This window comes from Rhinatrema bivittatum, chromosome 10 (assembly GCF_901001135.1).
Source record: "Rhinatrema bivittatum chromosome 10, aRhiBiv1.1, whole genome shotgun sequence".
Lineage (NCBI taxonomy): Eukaryota > Metazoa > Chordata > Amphibia > Gymnophiona > Rhinatrematidae > Rhinatrema > Rhinatrema bivittatum.
Window position 1 is genome coordinate 97,492,871 of NC_042624.1, and position 21,179 is coordinate 97,514,049.

The 21,179-nt window shown below is 40.7% G+C and overlaps 2 protein-coding genes across 5 annotated transcripts in view; one reads left to right on the forward strand and one right to left on the reverse strand.

The window, feature by feature from the left end:
- The window catches only part of SRSF11 (serine and arginine rich splicing factor 11), a 147,824-nt gene extending 140,007 nt beyond the window's left edge, over positions 1–7,817 (reverse strand). Inside the window, exons 1-3 of one of the 2 annotated variants that reach the window (XM_029618373.1) lie at positions 7,729–7,817; positions 7,506–7,641; positions 1,038–1,171 (exon numbers count right to left, since the gene is read on the reverse strand). In XM_029618373.1, the coding sequence (XP_029474233.1) occupies positions 1,038–1,171; positions 7,506–7,627 (256 nt within the window). In that variant the 5' untranslated portion in view covers positions 7,628–7,641; positions 7,729–7,817. Of the gene's footprint in view, positions 1–1,037; positions 1,172–2,366; positions 2,452–7,505; positions 7,642–7,728 lie in introns of those variants that run through there. The other variant, XM_029618374.1, reaches the window with a different exon arrangement.
- Positions 7,818–20,551: 12,734 nt separating this feature from the next.
- LRRC40 (leucine rich repeat containing 40) overlaps positions 20,552–21,179 on the forward strand; it is a 123,462-nt gene continuing 122,834 nt past the window's right edge. Inside the window, exon 1 of one of the 3 annotated variants that reach the window (XM_029618371.1) lies at positions 20,552–20,606. In XM_029618371.1, coding sequence (XP_029474231.1) covers positions 20,567–20,606 — 40 coding nt within the window. In that variant the 5' untranslated portion in view covers positions 20,552–20,566. Of the gene's footprint in view, positions 20,607–20,771; positions 21,083–21,179 lie in introns of those variants that run through there. The other 2 variants (XM_029618372.1, XM_029618369.1) reach the window with 2 other exon arrangements.

Consider the following 21,179-nt stretch of genomic DNA (forward strand, 5'->3'; position numbering starts at 1 on the left):
CCAACTTTGCCATTCATTTTCGGACTATTTTGGGTGGTGTGCTCTCCCTTTTAGTGATTTTGGATGTATTTTTAGAGTAACTCTTGAAACAGTTCTGAGAATCCCTATTGTAATGGATATCTAGTATAATGTAATATAACCTCTGTAAAATCCCAATGTCTTATTTGATATAACAAAATGTGCACATAAAATATGATACCCCAACTTAATTCTTTTTCTTATTAAGGTAACATCCTAAAATGTGAAAAAAACAAGAGAGAAAAATGTAGTTAACAAGTGGTTACACCAGAAAAACACTTGGGGACTTGAGTGCTTGCTGGCCTTTAGTTAATGTCTAGAATCCCCTGTAGCTGCAGAGGACCCACTGTTTTCAGCCATCTGGAAGGGCTTTGCATTTGCCTTCTCCACTACAAAAATCACACACACAAATAACAGAGAAAAGAGTTTATTATTTGATAAGATTCTAAGAAATATAGCAAGGCTGCGCACACAAAAAAGTGGAAATATAAAACAACCAGTGCCCATCTGGCACCATCTGGAAGTTATCCTGATTTCATGATAAAGCACAATCAATCCAACCCCTTGGTAGACTGGAAAATGAATGTCATGTTCAAAGGACATCAATGAATGCAAAATGCTACAGATTTAAATTATATTTATCCGAATGCATATCTGAAAAATAATTCTTAAATAGATGCAGGTCTCACTGTTTTGTATTAAATAAATTATTTAATTGAAACTTAGGAAGTCATTAAGACATTGTGAGGAAATGGAATCAGGTAATATTTAAAAAAAAAAAAAAATGTATATCGCATTAATGTCTTAAAAATAGAACTTCAATCAAAGAATTATGTCATGTCCATTATGACATCAAAGTGTTTTGAAGTTAACACTGTGATACCAGTATACCAAGGACCAAGGGTATTTATTCAGTTTACAAATATTGTCTTATTTTTTCAAAAGCTATTCGCACAAAACTACGATGAAATAAACTGCAATATTCTGATGGCCTTATAAATGTTAAACAATTCACAAACCTTCTGCATATGGAACGACTATCAGAGCTCTGTCAACGAATACAGTGTTTGTCAGATGCTGGGCCACAATTGCCGAGTCAGGATCATTGAACTTTACAAAACAGACACGGGATGTTACAGGCAAAGGAGAATCACTAAAAGGGAAAAGTAAATGAAAGTTATTAAGGCAGCTCCAATAATTTTCCTTATTTCAAACAGGTAACATCAAGCATAATGAAATTCACCACAATCTGCTATCAAAATATTCTCAGAGAAACCAGATAATGAATTCTGACTCAAGATAACTAGAAACAATAAACCTAGAATGTATATTAAATTCAAGAATGAGCTCATACTAAAACAGATCAGCACAGGGAGCTAAGCTTTACTCAGACTGTAGTAGCACATATCAGTTTAACTCAGTAAGTAGTTACCAAATCCAGTCCATAAAACTCCCCAATATGTTTAGAAAATCTACAATGAACAATCTGAGACACACCTGCAAACATACTGTCTACAAACCAGATTAATATCCATTTGAATACCTTGAAAAACAGATTATTTGGGAATCTTATGGACAAATATTTTAACCATTTGAGACAGTTTTTCAATAAAAAAAATAATTTTCCTTACCCCAAAGTTATCAGGATGGTTAGGTTTTTCTCCCCTTCCAGCAGATGGAGACAGAGAATTGAAGTTTTACTGTACTCTTGGTACTTAAGTTACTATGCTATCTATAGTCTCTCCATATTTCTCTGTCTCCACCTGATTTTGTTTCCTGTCTCTCCACATATTAATAGTGTCTTATTTAAACTTGACAAAACTGAAAAATGGTTGTACTGGTGTACCACTGTGTAAACTAGGAAGTCAATCTATTACAAGCATCAAAACCCTGTTATCAAGCAAAATCAATCATGCAGTACCTGCAGGGAAGGATGCAAGCATACAGCACCTGCAGAACTACACTGTTTTATCTGATGGCAGGACTATTTCCATTCATGTTGTCTCCCTATTTTCCCTGTCAATATTTTAAATCTCGTATAGAATTAACTGCTGTACATTCCAAAATACATGCGACTGTTATAGGGGCTGTATCAAAATCTAAATTTTCTATAAAAAAAAACCTCTCCAGAACAGTAGCTGTCCATATTAAGTAGTGCTATGCAACCTATTCCATTTTGTCCAGTTCATGTAATTAAATGGTATTCTAGAGGGAATACTTCAAAGGATTAAAACAAGGGACTTCAAGTTCCATACCCATTCTGTGTCAGGCTTTGCTGACATTTCAGTCTGGGTGGCAATTAATAAGTACTGTGATACTGGCTTTAGGATACTGACACACAAACTCACCAGAAACGGGACATCGACTACCAACAGATTACACAAAGGCCACCAACAGCAGTCAGAGCTTGTTTTCTTAAAATACTAGCCCATACTATACAGAGAATAGCAAAAGGAAAAAAAAAAAAAGAACAATACACACTTATGCAATGGACAAACACAAGATGCAGATCACATGGCTCTAGATAAAGAACAAATGGCGTAATTCAAACTATAGCAGCCAGCCTAGAACTGGCCATCCTCAATGACTACAACAGTTTGGATCTGGCCATAAATGTTCATTCATCTTTAGGCCACATTCACATGACAAAAACAGTAGTTAAGCAAGTTTCCTGGCTCCTGTACTGGAAAAGCAGATCTCAGGGATGATCGCCAACTAGCTCCCTAAATATAGTGGCACATGAGGTAAAACACTGCTAAAGACAAAAAGCAAACCAATGTTTTTATTTAAGATACATTCCCAGGAATGAACGCACTTTATACTACTAATCACTGGTTTAATATGCTCCAGAGAATGCATTTAAAAAAATACATTAAATAAAATAAGTATTCAACAATTCTAACAGTATTTTCTCATGTGCCTTGCCATTTCTATGAAACCCACAAAATAAAAATAAGGCATATTAAATATTGTTTTAATATTATCATCATTTATCTTTTCTTTGCAATACTGGAATACTTTTTATAGTTTATTAACAGACACTGGTGTCAACCTTTTAAATTATGTTTTATGGGGCAATTTTTAAACTGCATGAGGACAAAGATCATGTGTACTTCTTACTTATGGGCTTTGCAGCAATTTTCAAAGCAGTAGTACATGAGGTCTTTCACTTTAAAACTTGCCATGATTAAAAAGTATGCGCAGTCACTTGCACTGCTTTTTCCATGAATAGAATTTAGCAGGAAGAATATGCACGAAGATTTAAAATGTAATCTATGCACATATTTTCCCTTCCCCAAACTAAATACACCCTCAGGAATAACCCTCAATGCAGCATGTTGAAGGACATCATGTAGGGCTAGTCCAGTGGCAAGTGCTATGCACTGCCACACTGGTTGTCCCTGGTTCAATCCCTGAGACTGGCGATGCTATGGAGGCAACAATCACATCCCCTGGGGTGAGACAGCTGTGGCCACTGGTGAAGGTGATACCTAGTGGCTGGTTGCAAGGTCCATGATTATAGGGTTCTGGAGGGAGACCTGGAGCCTGGCACCCAGCCCCTGATCGTCACCACAATAACCAGACTGGGAACGTTGGGGGAGAGATGGAGGGAAAAAATAAGATAGTTGTGAATGAAGGTTCTTCATGGCAGATCCTAGACCTGGTTCCAACTGCAAAGGAGCAGAACATTTCTGGGTCAAAAAAAGAAAAAAAAACCTACATAAAAACTTAGCTGCATTGAAGCTGGGAAATTTTCAGATGGGTGAAATGCTTTTTACCTGTGTAAATCACTTTGAAATCAGAATGTTGACTAAAAAGGTTAGGCAGCTAAATCAGCTATCAGATATTTGCTATAACACAGAAAAACTGAGCAACAAAGGAAAACAGGAGGATATACCCGCCCTACATGCCAGGCAGAAAGATGACAGCCAGCCACATCTCTCTCAAATAAAATGGCTATTTTAAGAAAACAATGGATCAAGATACACTGTTTCACTTCCATAATTTATGCAGGTTAAAAGTGTCATTTTAGGATTCCGAATTTGTTAAATATGCTCCAAATTATTACAAACAGAAAAAAATACATTGCATAATATGATGCATTTCAACTCATATTTATGTTGCAAGGACTTGAGACAGTGTAATCAGTGAAAAATAATGTTAGAACAAACATGCTATCACCTACAGCTGTGCCTCTGCAATCTGAATAATTTAAGCCAGGGATGGCTACCAACTAAAGATTACAGCATGTTTCTGCTAGAAGCTTGGTACCTAGTTTAAGCCCAAATGACACACTCTGGAATTCATTGCCAGAGGACATGGTTAAGGAAATTAGCTTATCTGGGTTTAAAAATGGTTTGGACAAGTTCCTGAAGGAGATGTCCATAAACTGCTATTAGTCAAGTAGACTTAGGAAATAGCCACTGTTTATTACAGGCATTAGTAGCATGGGATCTATTTAATGTTTGAGTACTGCCAGGTAGCTGTATTCTGGATTGGCCACTGTTGTAAACAGGATGCTGGGCTTGATAGACCCTTGATCTCATCCAGTATGGCACCTTCTTATGTTCTTACTAAAGGACTGAAAAGTAGTATACCAGTATAGTTTTTCTATGAATTTCTGAATGTCTGCTGATGTACAAGACCTGAAATGACCCATTTCTTGTTGTATTAAGCAAATACTTCAGAACACATACCTCATGTAAGTGATTTCCAATTTGGTCCTTAAGACCACTAAACAAGTGCAGTTTTATGAACACAATTTTCAAATCAACTTGGTTTAGACCACATATATACAGATATACCTCATGAATATTCAAGCTGTGTGTCTAGAGATATATGTTACATATATCTTCTTAAAATCAGACCTGTTAGGGTATCTAAAGGATCAGACCTGGGAACTAATGATATAATAATCAAAGAATTTATTTTATAGCTTACATTATCCATTTCTTCCACTAGTGAATACTTACCCCTTTGGTAATGTACAATGTTACTGTTGAGTATTTTAAAATAGTAAGCTCATTTTATAAGTTAAAAAGAGATATGCGATAATTTGGGGAAAATTTTGAATAGTCTGCAGACTGCTACTTATGTGGGTACTTTTAGCCTATATACATTAAAGCCAATTTTCTAAAGGGAGCAACGCATTGTTTTCCTATGAAAATTAGCAGTAAGCAGCTGGGAGAGGGGGAAAAAAAAGGAGCACAAAATAACATGCATACCTTTGAAAATCAAATGCATGCATTCTATTTTACTATCCCAACTTAAATATGTGAGTTATGGAAGCCTGCATATACTTTTATAGTCAGGCAGGAAGGGGCAATTTTTATTTACTCAGGTAAATGGCTTTGAAAATTTCCTCTGTATGGTACACTGTCACTAAAGCTAATTCAGTTAGAACTTTTGTTCAGGCCACCATTTAACTTTAAAGATGGAAGGATCACTTGCATAACAATAATTATAGAGAGACTGATGTTCTGATATCAAATACATCGAACAATATGATAAAGAAAATGTTACCTAATAATTTTTGGACATGAAGAAATGTGTAAGTTCTACAGCGATTACTTACTACCGGAACTAGTCATGCATAAATCAAATGGCTTGGACCACTTAGGAGCAGAGTCAGAGAAGGATAAAGATAGAAAGGAAGGCTCCTGGAGAGAAGGGAAGTAGCTGAAAGAGATGGCGGGGTTGAGAATGAGCCTGGAAGCAGAAGCTGCCGGGTTGGGAGAAGTAAGAACAGGGCCAATTCTTCCATTAGGAAAACTAGGCAGTTGCCTAAACTGTCAAAAAAAAAATGTTGAGGGGGTGCAGCAGCAAAATCAAACCAGTAGAAGGCCCAGAAGGATAGGTTAGGGAAGTTCCCTCCCAGTCAGCTCCTTTATTGGAGCGGACTGGGAACGGCCCGATCGCATTGCCGCGCGTTTATTACAAAATACCCCCTCCTTGCATGTGCGAGTGAGCACCTGCGTGCTGATATCAAATTGGTGCATCCCTTTTAAAATTTACCTTTAAATTGGGGAAGGGGTACATGACCAAAGGTTTGTCTGGGGCACCAAATATTCTTGCACTGGACCTGGAAGAGCATCTTGATAGAGGGGAAGAAGAGTGCCTGGAAGCAGGGAAAGAGGCTGCAAAGAAAACAGGGTTGTAGGCAGATAGTGTAGAGGGGGAAGGAAGAGGGCTCCTGAAGGAAGTTTAAGATGAAGAAGTGTACTTGGTGAAGTGGGAAGCAAAGAACAAAAAAAAAAAGATAAAAATAAAAATAAAGAAAAAGCAAAATAAGAAAGAAAATAAACAACCAAAATAAAAAGCAAAATAGCCAAGAGTGTAAAAAAGTAAATATTAGGGGGGGGGGGGGGGGGGGGGCGGACGGGAACCCCCTGGAAAAAAATCCCCTGGCTCTGAAAATTTTTGGTTGACACTTAAGGTTCTTGAATATTTTTTCTCTCCTGGTGATGACAATATGACTAGAAATCTGACAGTGTTCCTATCAAATTTTAATGAAAATACTGTTCACAAAGTATAATTTCATACACAGACCAACAATAACTGTGTGTTAATATGTAGATGAAAACAAAAGATTTTGTAAACACAGAACAAACATATGTTCATTAACAACTGGGTTGAATATGTCTACCTACAATACAAATAGTTCATCTCAAGAACTACAATATTTATTTCCCTAAACATGAACAGCCATAATTATGGCCGGGACATATTCCATCCTACTGTATGAAGTAAAACATTTACTATAATGCAAAATAGGTTTGTCAAGACAGGGTTCGGTTTAGAACAATTTTTTTAAATTTTAAGGAATACTTGGGACGCTCGTTTATTTGGGATGTGTAATTCATGATATCCAAAGTTCTCTTGAAATTACTGGGACTATATAAATTTCTAAAAAAATACCACAATAGAAACTTAAATGTAAAACTAAATATGAAATGAGACAGTCGGCTATGCTCGCCTGTGCTTAAGTATTTCTTTCAATCGTGTAACTGTTTACCAATCTGTCTAAAAGTCCCACTGGAGCAAAGTAAAGCTTATAGGGTACTGACAACGGCTTGAAACCTTGTGCAACATCCCATACTGGAAATTGAAATGTATCTTGGAGAGAATTTTCTTGCCGTGAACAATCGTTTTTCCGTATCACCTGTCATACCATAATCGCTTAATACTGCAAAACAAAACCCGAGCTCATGAGCTGTATCGGGTTTCAGAAATCTGCCAAACAGATCGGCAGAGGCGCTCGGGCCTGGGGAAGGTAAATAGGGAGAAGGTGGAGGCGAGCAAGACTGCCCGTTCTAGGAGCACACTCCCTCCCCCCTTCGCCCCGTGGCCGCGCGTAAAACGCGTACGTCACCATAACGAGGCAGCTTCGCGCAGGCCTAGGCCACAGGGCCTTCCTGTCAAAGCCGCAGGCGACGAAACATGAGCCGCCGACCCCCGTTGCACACAGCAGCCAGTCATGTACGTACTCGGGCGGGAAAAGTCGCAGCTCCTCGATTTTTCCTAGGAATCCGAAGAGAGTTTTCATCTGCTCCGAGCTAGCGCTGGGGGAGACGTTCGTCACCTGGATCACGTCGGTGCTGGAACTCATTTCTCTTTTCCCTGCTTCAACACATTAAATATAAAAAGTAAAATACCAAATTAGTAATCTACGTGTAATCGTATTTAATTTTGATGGGTATCCCAACGGACTTGCTCGTAAAACAAGGCTGGTGAAACCGTTAGTACGCTCGCCGAACCGCCGCCATAAGACAGCGACTAAACCAAGTCTTGCAGGGTTGAGGTATCCCACAATGCCCAGCTATTGCGCATGCGCTCAGCGGTGCAGTCTGTCGGCTCCTTCCGTCTCGGGGGTTTCGTACTCTATTCCGAAGTTCGTGTTACAGCAAAGGATGCATGTTTGTTTTTTAAACATCTAAGTTATCTTTGTGACTGAATATAATTTGTCCATACAGAATAAGTCATAGTATTGCTTAATTACAATTGACAGCAAGTAAGAAAAAGAATTGAAGAGCAATTGGTATGAGCATTTTTCCCTAAAAGCTACTTTTTATTTTTTCAATTTTGGGTTAGATCCATAAGGGAAAACGTTATTTCCAGTTTTTATATAGCTGCACTTATCCTGAAAATTTGGTTGTGGTAGGTTGAAGAGTGTGAGAAACAATGCAAATACATAAACTTTTTTTTTTTTTTTTTTTAAGAAAACTAGCAAAGAAAACCTGGAAGCATGGTTTCAGACAAATCTGCAGATTTTTTCAAGATTCTGAGGCAAATTTGCATAAAGTTTCACACCTCTGATTATTCAAAAAAGTCAATTTTTTGATTGAAACCACATTGTTTGTTTTTAAACATTTAAATTATATACAAATAAAAAGTGTCATAAAAATCAACAATTTATCAAGTTAACACATTATTACAAACTTTTAACTGTGAAATGTCATTTTGCTTTGAATTGAAATAGTATAACTATTGTTTTTATATTTTCTTGAGAAAGTCCTTGTCATTTTTCTGAGTATATGAGCTTATGTATACTGAAAATCTCCTCAGTAGCAACAGATTGTGTAATTTACAGTATGACAGAAAGATATTGTGACCAACCCTTCTGTATGTTACTAGATGGCCATAGGTCCTTTACCATCCGGACTAGTAACAGCATATGATTTCCATTCTCTTTCAGGGGCTGATGCAAACTTAGTGCACTCAGCTTAGTGCACAGCTTAACGCGCAATTGGCCGTGCTAGAATAACTCCCAATGCAATAAGGGGATTAGCATGTCCAAAACGTGCATCAAAACAAGTGCATAGCTAATAGCGCTCATCACATGTAAATGCCATGTAGATGAAGCTATTAGCCATTCCCCCTGATGCAAAAAATCCCCCAGCGTCTAACACACACTCATTGATGCAGCAAAATTAATGCCAGCTCCAGAGCTAGCATTAAGTCATATCGCGAGTCACAGGCTCAAGAAAAAACAAATCTGTCAGTGGTTCTTCATACTTAGTATTGTTTCAATACTAAGATCCACTGCTTGGGGGGATTGAAATGTAAAAAAAACCAGAAGGCCTTGATAAAAAAAAAAAAATTAAAAAATTGGGGGTACATGCACGATATACACACTGCAGGCATGTGTGTATATTGTGAGTATGAGTTATCTGTGGCAGGATGAAATGGACACTCCTAATGAGCCTCTGTTTCCTAACCCGCACAAAGCCACATCTCCAGGATGCCTGGTGCTTTTCAGTGCTAGGGACATACAATTTGTCCCTTGAGCGTCCTTTTTAGCGCGGCCACTAATTTACATACTGCATCGGGCACCCAGGGGCTGTGGATGTGCGTGCGTTAAGAAAACAGGCGCTCAACACGAGCACCTGTTTTACCGCATGCTTTTATTGCATCAGCCCCTCAGTCTCTCCACTGAGCTGACTGATTGGATATCTCAGGGGCATAGGCGGAGCTAGAGGTAGATGGTGGGGTTTCGGTTTGAGTTAGGTTTTGAGGAGTAAGGAGCTGGTTTAATTTTTTATCTTTTTTTTTTTTTTCATTTCTCCCTGCAGAGTTGGGCCCACTAACCCAGCCTAGTATTTTTTTGCATTCAGAGGAAGATCCCTTCTCAGTATATTCCCTGTCTGAGAGTGTCTGCCTCCCTTTTATAGAGTCTGAAATTTTTTGTAGTTTTTAGAATAGTCTAGGGAACACCCTGTGCTTTGGAAAGGAGCAACCCCTCCAATCCTGAGAGCAGGGGCTGGAGACCTGTGAACAACCCCTCTACACCCTAGAGGAAGCAAGACCAGTGACAACACTACCCAGCGCGAGATATTTTGGATAGAAACTTTTGGATTTCTCCCCTTTTTGATGTCTTAGATAATTTTCCCTTATTGTAATTGTTGATTTTTTTTTTTAATATTTATTGTTTTATGTTTTTTTTAATGTCTACTATTTTTAAATTTATTGCTTAAGATTTTACTGTAAACCGTGTAGGAAAAATGTTTTAAGCGGTATAGAAACATTTAAAAAATAAATAAAATAAATATGATAGATGTCTATAAAATAATAAGTGGAGTAGAACAATTAAATGTGAATCGATTGTTTATTCTTTCTAAAAAGTACAAAGACTAGGGGATACACAATGAAGTTAAGTTGACATTTGAAACTAATAAGAGAAAATATTTATTTACTCAACACATAAGTTCTGGAATTTGTTGTTGGAGGATTTGGTGAAAGCACTTAGTGTAGCTGCATTTAAAAAAGATTTGGACAAGTTCCTAGAGGAAAAGTCCATAAACCATTATTAAGTTGGAATTGCAGGAATCCATTGCTTATCCCTGGGATAAGCACCTGGGAATCATTGGGAAGATGATGGCCCCGGTGTGCCATGGGCGAAGATGAAGGCCCCAGTGAGAGTGGGTGTGTATGTGAGAGGGAGGAGGGGGTGAGGGGGAGGGAGTGTGAGAGGAGGGGAAGGGGGAGGGGGGGTGAGAGAGCAGGGGGAGGGGGGGTGAGAGCGAGAACGGGGGAGAGCAGGGGGTGAGAGAGAGAACAGGCGAGATGAGAGAGTAGGGGGGGTGCTTGAGTGTTGGTGCCAGAGAGAGGGAGCCTATATGAGGAGATTGTGTGTATGTGTGAGAGATTTGGAGCTGGTGTATTTGAAAAAGGGATCGTGTGTATGTAAAGGTGCTAGCCTGTGTGAAGAGATTGTGTATGTGTGAAACATAGGTAGCCTGTGTGAGGGTGTATGCGTGAGAGAGAAAGGGAGCTTGTGTGGGTGTGTATGCAAGAGAGAGGGACCCTGTATGAAGGGATGTGTGTGTGTGAGAAAGAGAGGGAGCCTGTAGGCAATACTGAGAATGGGGTCAAACTCTGGGAGTGGCGATAGAGTGGAAGGGGTTGAGCCTAGAGGTGGAGGGGAGTGATACTGGAAGGTGGAGGAGTTGGGGCCTGAGAGGGCAAAGTTGCCAGGGGAGTAGGGAGAGAGTGGAAGGGACACTGTTACAGTGAATGTCTAGGGAAATTCTGCTCAAATTATTTAAAATTCTGCATCTTTAAGTAATAACATTTTTCTGTATTAATTTAAAATGTAATTACTTAAAGACTGTCATTTAAATTGTGCTATTTTGACCAATATAAAGTATGCAGAATTTTAAGTTTTTGTTCACAGAATTTCAAATTTTTTTGCACAAAATTCCCCAAGGAGGAGTAAACATTGCACAGGACAAATGAGGCACACAAACCATGGCCTGGATTTTCCATTCTCGCAGAGAATGATGAACCCAGTGGTAACCGGGGCAGGGGGGGAGGGCCTGCGAAAGCCGGCAGCGATTGCACCACTGCGGTGTGAGCACTGCCGGCTTTCGCACCCAATAGCGCCACCGTGAAAGCTGGTGCTATTGGGCGCACTACTGGTGACGATAACGTAACTTACCTTATCGCTGCCAGCGAAGATACCGCTGCTTCCGCCTCCTCCCTGCCCCACCTCCTCCCCACCCCCGGCAAGCTTAGAAAATGACCCCCTATATTTGTAAAAGCGGTATATAAACATTTTAAAATAAATAGATGCTGCGGCATTCTGCAGAAGCTGAAGAGATTTTAAATAGCATTTTGATAAACCAATAAATATAAAATTCCCATAATCCAGTACTGAAAATAAATAGGTTTGAATCACAGTTCTAAAATCTTCTCTTGATAAAATGTAATGCAGTTTCCTCAAACGACATAATTTATATAAACTTGTTTGCAATAATTTATGTATATGTGAAGTAAAGCTTAGATTAGCATCTAGATGAAAACCTAAATGCCATACAGAGTCAATAAATGGAACGGAAAGACCATCAATTGATAACTGTACACGACTCAGGGGAGATGCGTAGGAAATCCACATAGACTCGGTTTTCTTCAAATTCAAAAAATAAGTAGTTAGAAGACATCCAGCACTTTCTTTGTTGCACACATTCATTAATTGAATATAATTTAAGTAAAACATCTTTTTGAGCTGGAAAAAAACAGCTGTATATCGTCAGCATACATTTTATAAAAAAGGATGCATTTCTCTAGAATTTCTGTCAAAGGACTGATGAAAATATTAAATAAGGTTGCAACCGGTATGGTTCTCTCAGGCACATCATGAAGAATAGTGCTGGCTGCTTCTAACCTGACATTTTCTTGATAATAATGAAGAAGAGAACCATGAAAGAACAATTGTTGATAATTGACAGTTTCAAAGGCGGCACTAATATCTAAAAAAACAGTTACAACTGCTCATTTAGGGCCTCATTTTCCAAGGAGTTACTGCATGCGATAATTCCGCAAACCGCGCTAACAGCAGTTAACGTGGTTTGCGAATGCAAATTTTTAATTTCAGAGAGAGAGACTCTTGCTATAGTGCCTCCTCCCTAGACAGGTATTTGTATCCCTATGGGAGGCCCACCTAGTAACTCGAGGTGAGGTTTAAGTATTAGTGTAGGGGGTTAGGGGCCACTTTCACATTCAACGTGAGACGTACGAACAGAACAGTGTTCTCTTGTGAAGATTTGATGACCTTCGGAGTGAGGAAACTCACTCCAAGATGAGATTTGTGCAATGTTCTCTCCACCTAGCTTGTTGTTACCCAGGTAGAGAGTCCATCAAGCTAGGGTGAGAGAACATTGCACAAATCTCATCTTGGAGTGAGTTTCCTCACTCCGAAGGTCATCAAATCTTCACAAGAGACCACTGTTCTGTTTGTACGTCTCACGTTGAATGTGAAAGTGGCCCCTAACCCCCTACACTAATACTTAAACCTCACCTCGAGTTACTAGGCTCTCTCTCTCCATCATACTGAAACAGGCCTGTCAGGAGACATCGTGAACCGTGATATGTAGCCCAAATTGGGCTAATAGTGCAACTTGCGATAACAGCCTTTCGCATAGCTGATAGTGCAATTCGCGATACACATGCTTATTAGCATAAGGTACACCCCTTTTTGGTATCGCATGCGATACCAATGTGATATTGGAAAATGAGGCCCTTAGTTTCTACAGTACAAAGTAGATAATCAGATTCAGAGATCAATAAGGTCTATGTACTGTGCCCTTTTCAAAACCCACTTTGATGTAAGATTAGAATATTATGCTCATCCAGAAATTCTGTTAGTTGGCGAAGCACCACCTTTTCTAAAATTTTAGTGATTGATGGCAAATTGGAAATAGGCCTGTAACTTGTACAGGCCTCCTTTGGAAGTGGCCCATGTTTTAAAACTGGATGCACAATGTAAGCCTCAGGAAAAATTCCTTCATTTAATGATCTGCGTATTATCTTGGTATTAGGTTGCAGGAAATGGTCTTTATCCAAAATTAGTAATCCCATTGAACATGGATCAAGAGGACGTTAATTGATACAATAGCTTTTCAATTTCTATTGTTGATGGCAATTCAAAAGTATCCCAAAATTTGGAAGTAGAACAGACAGCAGTACATTTTCCAACAGTAAGCAAAGAATTACTAGATTTTGCAGTAAAGTATCGGTCTTATATACACAAAAAATTCCAAATTCTTCAAAACTAATTTCAATTTTGACAGAAGCCAAATTTGGGAAGTTAGATGTTTTACCTTAAGAAACAATTCCTTTGATTTATTTAATGAATTTCTTAATTGCTTATTCTACAACTCTTTTTTAATTTATTAAAAAGCCATTAATAATCATTACAAAGAGAAACAAAATTATCTTTATTAAAAGGCAATGGGTGTCATGATCATTTTCTCTCTGCCTCTCATATCACTCTTTTTTTCTCAATTAGTTCTTTGTTGAACCAAGGAACTACCTTTCCATCTACCTTATAAATGGCCTGTGACCGACGGCCCGCAAATGCGCAGTAGAGCGCAGCTCTACTGCGCATGTGCGGGCAAGGATGTCGATCAGAAAAAAAAAATGGCGGTGGGGCCGCAGGAGCGGGAGGAGAAGCAGAGGCGCCGCGCGCGCGCGCGGTGCCGCTGCTTCTCCTCCCCAGATCTGCCGGCAGATCTCGGGGGGGGGTGTCACTCCCGCGCCCCCCCCCCCGAGATCTGCCGGCAGGAGCGGGAGGAGTTAATGGAGCCGGGTGAGGGTTGCGGGAAGTCGCGCTTACGGCGCCGGGAGGAAATGGAGGTGGGTGAAGGGAGGGAGGGAGAGGGGGACTGAGTGAGTGGGAGGGAGGGAGGGAGGGAGAGGGGGACTGAGTGAGAGGGAGGGAGGGAGAGGGGGACTGAGTGGGAGGGAGGGAGAGGGGGGACTGAGTGGGAGGGAGTGAGGGAGAGGGGGGACTGAGTGAGAGGAGAGGGAGGGTGGAGAGGAGTGGGTGGGGGAGGGGGGTGGTGAAGAGTGAGGGGAGAGAGAATGAGGGGGAGGTGAGAGACAGAGGGATGTAGCCCGTTTTAACGGGCTTTACGGCTTGTTACAAGATATTTTATAAAGTTTGTCTGGAGCCAAATGAATTATTGAATGAATCAATAATTCTCAAAGGCTAAGAGTGTCCTTTTTTAAGGACCAGGCCGACCAAAATATGTCACAATCAACAGTTTCATGTGTAAAATGCCAGTTATTTGATCTAGAAAGATTATTACCTGCAAAGTAATATTTAAAGTAAATTGCAAAAGATGCACCACCCTCTCCTTGAAGAAATATTTCCTGATGTTGGTTTTGAGCCGTCCCCCTTGGAGTTTCATATCGTGACCCCTGGTTCTACTATTTCCTTTCCAATGGAAAAGGTTTGAGGATTATGCATCATTAAAACCTTTCAGGTATCTGAAGGTCTATATTATGTCTTCCCTGCAACTCCTCTCTTCAGCTTCTCCCACACCATTTTGGTCACCCTTCTCTGGACTGCCTCCATCATATCTCTATCCTTTTTGAGATACAGTCTCCAGAGCTGAAAAACAGTACTCCAGCTGAGGCTCACCAAGGACCTGTACAAGGGAGTTATCACCTCCTTTTTCTTACTGGTTATTCTTCTTTCTAAGCAGCCGAGCATTCTTCTGGCTTTAGCTATTGCCTTGTCACATTGCTTTGCCACCTTCAGATCGCCAGTCACTATTACCCCAAGGTCCCTCTCTCTGGATTACCGCACTTCAGATGCATGACTCTGCACTTCTTGGCTTTGAATCCCAGCTGCCATGTCTTCGACCAAGCTTTCTTAAATCACTTTTCATTCTCTACTCCTTCAGGCATGTCCATTCTGTTGCAGATCTTCGTATCATCCACAAATAGACAAACTTTACCTTCTATCTCTTCTGTAGTCTCGCTCACAAAGATATTGAACAGAACCTGTCCCAAAACAGATTCCTATGGCACTCCACTTAACACCATTCTCTCTCTTCATTAGCTGGCCCGGGAATTTGGAACTCACTTCCAGCAGCCTTGAGGTTGGAGCCAAATCTTAAAAAGTTTAAACGGGAGCTTAAGACATGGATTTTTAGTAAAGCTTATTCAAGTCAGCCTTAAAGACATTTTAGGCTGCTTGTAATTAACCTAAATATATAGTCTTATATAGAAAGCTCATTTTGCTATTAGATCCGTAGTCACTTTATTGTTTAGAATATTATTTGAAAGGCCATTTTAGATTGTAATAACACATGTTTTAACTGATTTTAATTATGATTAAGACATTGATGTACAAATTTGAAGTTTTTTTAGGATATGAGTTGAGCTTTACCTAATGCTTGATTTTAGGAATGTCTATCTTAAGTCAGGATATATATTTTTACTTTGTTAATATGCATATTTTAGGATTTTATATTGTAAATTAGATTTTACGAAAACTGTATTTTTAACCTGTTGTGAACCGTTTCGATGGACCCTGAGCGACGGTATACAAAAAATGTTAAATAAAATAAATAAATTACACACTGTCTCTTGTCAGTCAACCAGTTTGTAGTCCACTCCACCACAATGGCGCAGAGTCCCAAGCTTCTTATTTTATTCCTGAGCCTCCTATGCAGGACAGTATCAAAAGCTTTGCTGAAATCCAAGTAAATCACATTGAGCGCTCTTCCTTGATCCAAATCTCTAGTCACCAGATCATAAAAGTCAATTAGATTTCTCGGACAAGAACTTCCCCTGGTGAATCCATGGTGCCTTGGGTCCAGCAACCCACCAGTTTATAGATAGTTCACTATCCTTTCCTTCAGTGGAGTCTCCATTAATTTTCCCACCATCGAGGTGAGGCTAACCAGCCTGTAGTTTCCAGCTTCCTCTCTGCTCCCACTCTTGTGAAGCAGGATCACCACCGCTCTTCCCCAATCTCGCAGCATCACTCCCATTTCCAGGGATCTATTTAACAGATCTTTCAGCAGACCCGCCAGCACATCTCTGAGCTCCCTCAGTATCCTGGGATGTCCCTCATCCAGCCCCATGGCCTTGTCTAATTTTCGTAGCTCTTCCCATACATTCTTTTCTGTAAACAAAGTTTTGTCTACACCATCCCCATCTATGGTCTTCTCAACCAGCAACGGTCCTTCAGCAGGGTTTTCTTTACTGAATACCGAACTGAAATATTTAATATTTCTGTCATTTCTTTGTCTCTCTTCACACATTGCTCTTTGCCATTTTTCAGTTTTACTAAACCACTGCGGGCCTCCCTTCTTTCTCTGATATGTCTGAAAAATGTTTTATCACCTTGCTTTTACCTCTTTGGAAATCCTTTGTTCCACCTGACTTTTGCATTCCTGATTTCTTTCTTTGTCTCCCTCACTTTAACCAGGTATTCTTTCCTGTGTTCCTGTTTTTGGGATCCTTTATACTTCTTGAACGCTATTCTTTTTGCCTTTATTTTATCAGCCACCTCCTTTGAGAATCAGATAGGTTTATTTTTTCTCGTACTTTTATTTACTTTTTCAACATATAGATTTGTTGCCTTTGTAATAGCTTCTTCTAATTTGGCCCACTGTTGTTCCACCTCACCCATTTTCTCCCAGTTCTACCTTCAACTACATTCCCATTTTGACATAGTCTGTATATGTTAAATTTAAAGCTCAGGTTGTCTTGTGACTTCTCTATATCTTGTTTTCAATATCAAACCATACTGTCTGATGATCACTAGTACTGGGTGGGCACTTATTCATATATTAGAGACATTATCCCTATTTGTGAGCACTAAGGTCATGTATCACATCCTGCCTCATGGGTTCCATTATCATTTGTCTAATCAATACCTCCCACACTATATTGCCCTGGTCAGATCACCAGTTAATAAAGACGGAAATAACCTTCCTCAACCCAACTCATAAAATTATAAATAATCAAACTTTTACCTTCATAAAAAAGAAGGTAAAAGTATGTACTTGCAGAATCAATCAAAAATAAGCTACTGGAATTAAATCAAGCTAATGCCTCCTCAGCATTTGATTCCTGGGACCAGATTGTCAATGACATAGCTGAAAACTTAAGTCCAATCCAGATGAAAACTATTAAAAAAGAAAGGAATACCTCTAAACATAAGAAGCCATGGTACAATGATGATTTAAGAGGCATCAGACAGACCCTTAGAAAATTTGAGAAATAATGGTGAAAATGCATATCTTCTGAATCCCAAAGAGTGCTTCCTTCTGGAGATCTTAGGGTGTTATATGCACAAGCAACATGTTTACATGCACCTAAAACATTTTTAATTAGACCAACGCCACCCAATACTATTGAAAAATTTCTGTGTCTTTCTGCCACATTTTCTTGGTCTCTGCATGATTTGAAACTTGAGGATCTCTCTCCATACAATCCACAAAATAGTTGCTTGTAATGACACTTCCATTAGCAATATTTTCCTTGTATTTTTCTCCTCTACCACACTATCATGTTTTCATGCATCAAGCTTTTTTATCTGTTGGAACAGGAATGTCTCAGATGATCACAATTTCTTCATTCCCTACAATTCTCTGGGTTGTGATCCCAGTGCTTTTCTGATACACAGTTTTGAGTGGATGAGCCATGTCACCTTAATCCTTTCTGTTCAGAGGCCTCCGGGGGTGAATAACTAGGTGTGTGATTGGGAATGTGGGTGGGTGTGTTCTTTGGAAGTGCCTTTTTGTGCCATTTATTGCCAGTTGCTCGGGAAAAACTGAGGACTGAGTCCCCAAGAGATCTACTAAGGACCAGGGTTCTTCAGAAAACCTGAGATCGGAGGGAGGGGCAGTGGCATCTCACCCACACTAATAGTGCCTAGGGGCAACAGGAAACAAAATTCCTCACTGTAACCAAGGAACCACAATGCCTCCTCCAGCACATTATTGCGGTGAATAATTTTACAAGACAAGTCAAATGGGCTGCCTGGTAAACCAAAATATTGGACCAGATTTGCCAACTCAGGGGCTGATGCAATAATGTGCACTCAGCCTAGTGCACAATTTAAGGAGCAATTGGATGCGCTAGGCTAACACTCCATGCTATAAGGGGATTAACGCGTCCAAACAAACATGTAGCTAATAGCGCTCATCACATGAAAATGCACTGTAGATGAGGCTATTAGCTATTACCCCTGATGCAAAAAATCACCGTGTGCCCAACGCATACTTCTTTATATGGCAAATTTAATGCTAGCCCCGGAGCTGGCGTTGTCTTGCCGCATGTCAAAGGCTCAAATAAAAAGGCAAAAATATTTTTTGTTGTTCCTTCTTAGTATCGTCGCGGTATTAAGTAGGAGGAAGATCTCTGCTGCTCGCGATGATTAAGAATTATGCATAAACTGAAGAGTGCAATTCAAAAACTGTTCATGTTTATTTATAAAATGGTTCCTGTATTCAAGCAGTTGCAATGTTCAATAGTTGAGTCTTCACTGGACGTGTCAGAATAAAACGGACGCTTGCATTGAGCCTCCGTTTTCCTAACCTGCGCACAGCCACGTCTCCTGGGCCCCCGATGGAGTGCTAGGGACGCACAAATTCCCCTAGCGTGTCCTTTTTAGCAGCTCATTAGATTATTGCATCATTAGGCCGATTCAGTAAGAAGCGTGGAAGCAAGAGCGCTCCATGGGGAGTGCCCACTCTCCCAATGCGCGCCAAGCCACCTCTCCTGGGCGCACGATCCTGTATTTAAATGAGAGGTCGCACTAAAAGGAGGCACTAAGGATGATTACGAGCCCCCAGTGCCTCCTTGGCCCAGGAGAGGTGGCTCTGTCAGCAGGTTCAGGAAACTGACGCTTAATTTTATGAGTTTTGGTTTTCCGAACCCGCTGAGAGCCATCGGTTAGGAAAACGGACACCGTCAAAATTGAGCGTCCGTTCTCCTACCAGGACCAGCCGGCACTTTTTTTCTTTTACATTTTTGGTTCCTCCGACTTAATATCACTAGGCTATTAAGTCTGAGGGTATACAGAAAACAGTGTTTTCTGTACACATTTTCAGGCTACTCATGAATTAACGCCTACCCTTGGACGGGCATTCATTTCTGAGCATAAAATGTGCCAATTGGCTGCACATTTTACTTTCAGTATCTCAGGTGACTAACTAATAGCCTCATCAACATGCATTTGCATGTGATGAGCGCTATTAGTTTCCAGGGGGGGGTTGGCCGAAAGTTTTTGACGTGGTAAACCCCTTACAGTCGGGCCGATACAGTAAAATCGTGGGAGAGCAGGCAAGCGCCCACTCTCCCAGCACGTACACAGGCCACTCTCCTGTACGCGGGATACAGTATTTTAATTTATGCCGGCAGTAAAAAGAGGCGCATCCCTAGCGCCTCTTTTTTTTGACGGAAGCGGCGGCTGCCAGCGGGTTTGTCAGCCAACGCTCAATTTTGCCGGCGGCGGTTCTCGAGCCCTCTGACAGCCATGGGTTTGGAAACCGGACGCTGGCAAAATTGAGCGTCCGGTTTTTGACCCGCCAGCCGCGGGCCCATTTTAAATTTTTTTAAACTTTTGGGACCTCAGACTTTATTTATTTATTTATTTATTTATTTCGGATTTTTATATACCGACATTCTCAATACAAGTATCGAATCAGGTCGGTTTACATATAACAAAACTTTCGCACAAAAGGCGTTACATGGAACAGCGTTTCTTAACATATAACGTATAACATATTGCATTTAGCATATAACCTATAACATATGGATATTAATAATAGATTAAATTAAATATTACATAGATAATAATAATAATAATAATAGTAACTCGTCAACAGGACGTAGGTGAATGCTCGGCATGATTATAGCGAGAATAAATATCTAGAAAAAAATTAAAGGGTAGACTAAATTAATATCACCATGTTATTAAGTCGGAGGGTGCACAGAAAAGCAGTTTTTACATTTGCATGTTGTGGGTGCTATTAGGTTCGGGGGGCGGGGGTTGGACGTGCGTTTTGGATGCGCTATTACCCCTAACCGAATAAGGGGTAAAGCTAGCGCGTCCAAATGCCGGCTAACAGTGCGCACTGTACTGTATCGGCCCAAGTATAAGGGGTAATAGACGCAAGTCGAAAAAGCACGGCCAAGCTGGTGTTAAACGGTGTGCTCAGACAAGCGCACTTTACAGAAACGGCCTGCAAGTGCCCAGAAGAGGTGGACGTGCTCGCGTTAGGAAAACGGGTGCCCAGTTTGGATGCACGTTTTTACCCTCACTTTATTGCAACGACCCCTCAGTAAGCCGGTCTTCCTTTGGGTAGAGAATCTGGGCGGCTATATCATATGACAGCCACATTTGTAGCTCTGCTTTCAAGGGGCAGAAAGCAGGGTCACCGTAATTAACAGTAAGGAAAAGGGCGGGTAAATTCAAATGAACTGCAGAAAGGGTGGCGCATGAATGTGGGTCAGCTGACGGTGGCGTTAGGCTCGCGCCTCCAGAGCAAGGCAGCCGGCTCTAAGTTCATCCCGCGTCTGTGCGCGTGCCACTGGCGCCACTCTTAAAACGTAATCTGAGGCCGCGCGGTGTTTTCTCCGTTTGGGGGGAGGGGTTGCTCACCTGACATGTCGCGGTTTAGGACGGGAGGGAAAGCGGCAGATCCCAGAGCCGGCTTCCGAAGCGAGAAAACCCAGGAGCCGGCTGTGCCGCTGGGCATATTGAAGGCGGCCCGGAAAAGCGGCCAGCTAAATCTGTCGGCCCGCGGCCTAACGGAAGGTAAGGGGATGGGCGGGGGGAGAGAAACTGACCCCCACAGGCCCGCCCTGTGCAGTTCTGGGGCGGCAACCCTTCCACGAATGCTTGCCGGCAGAAC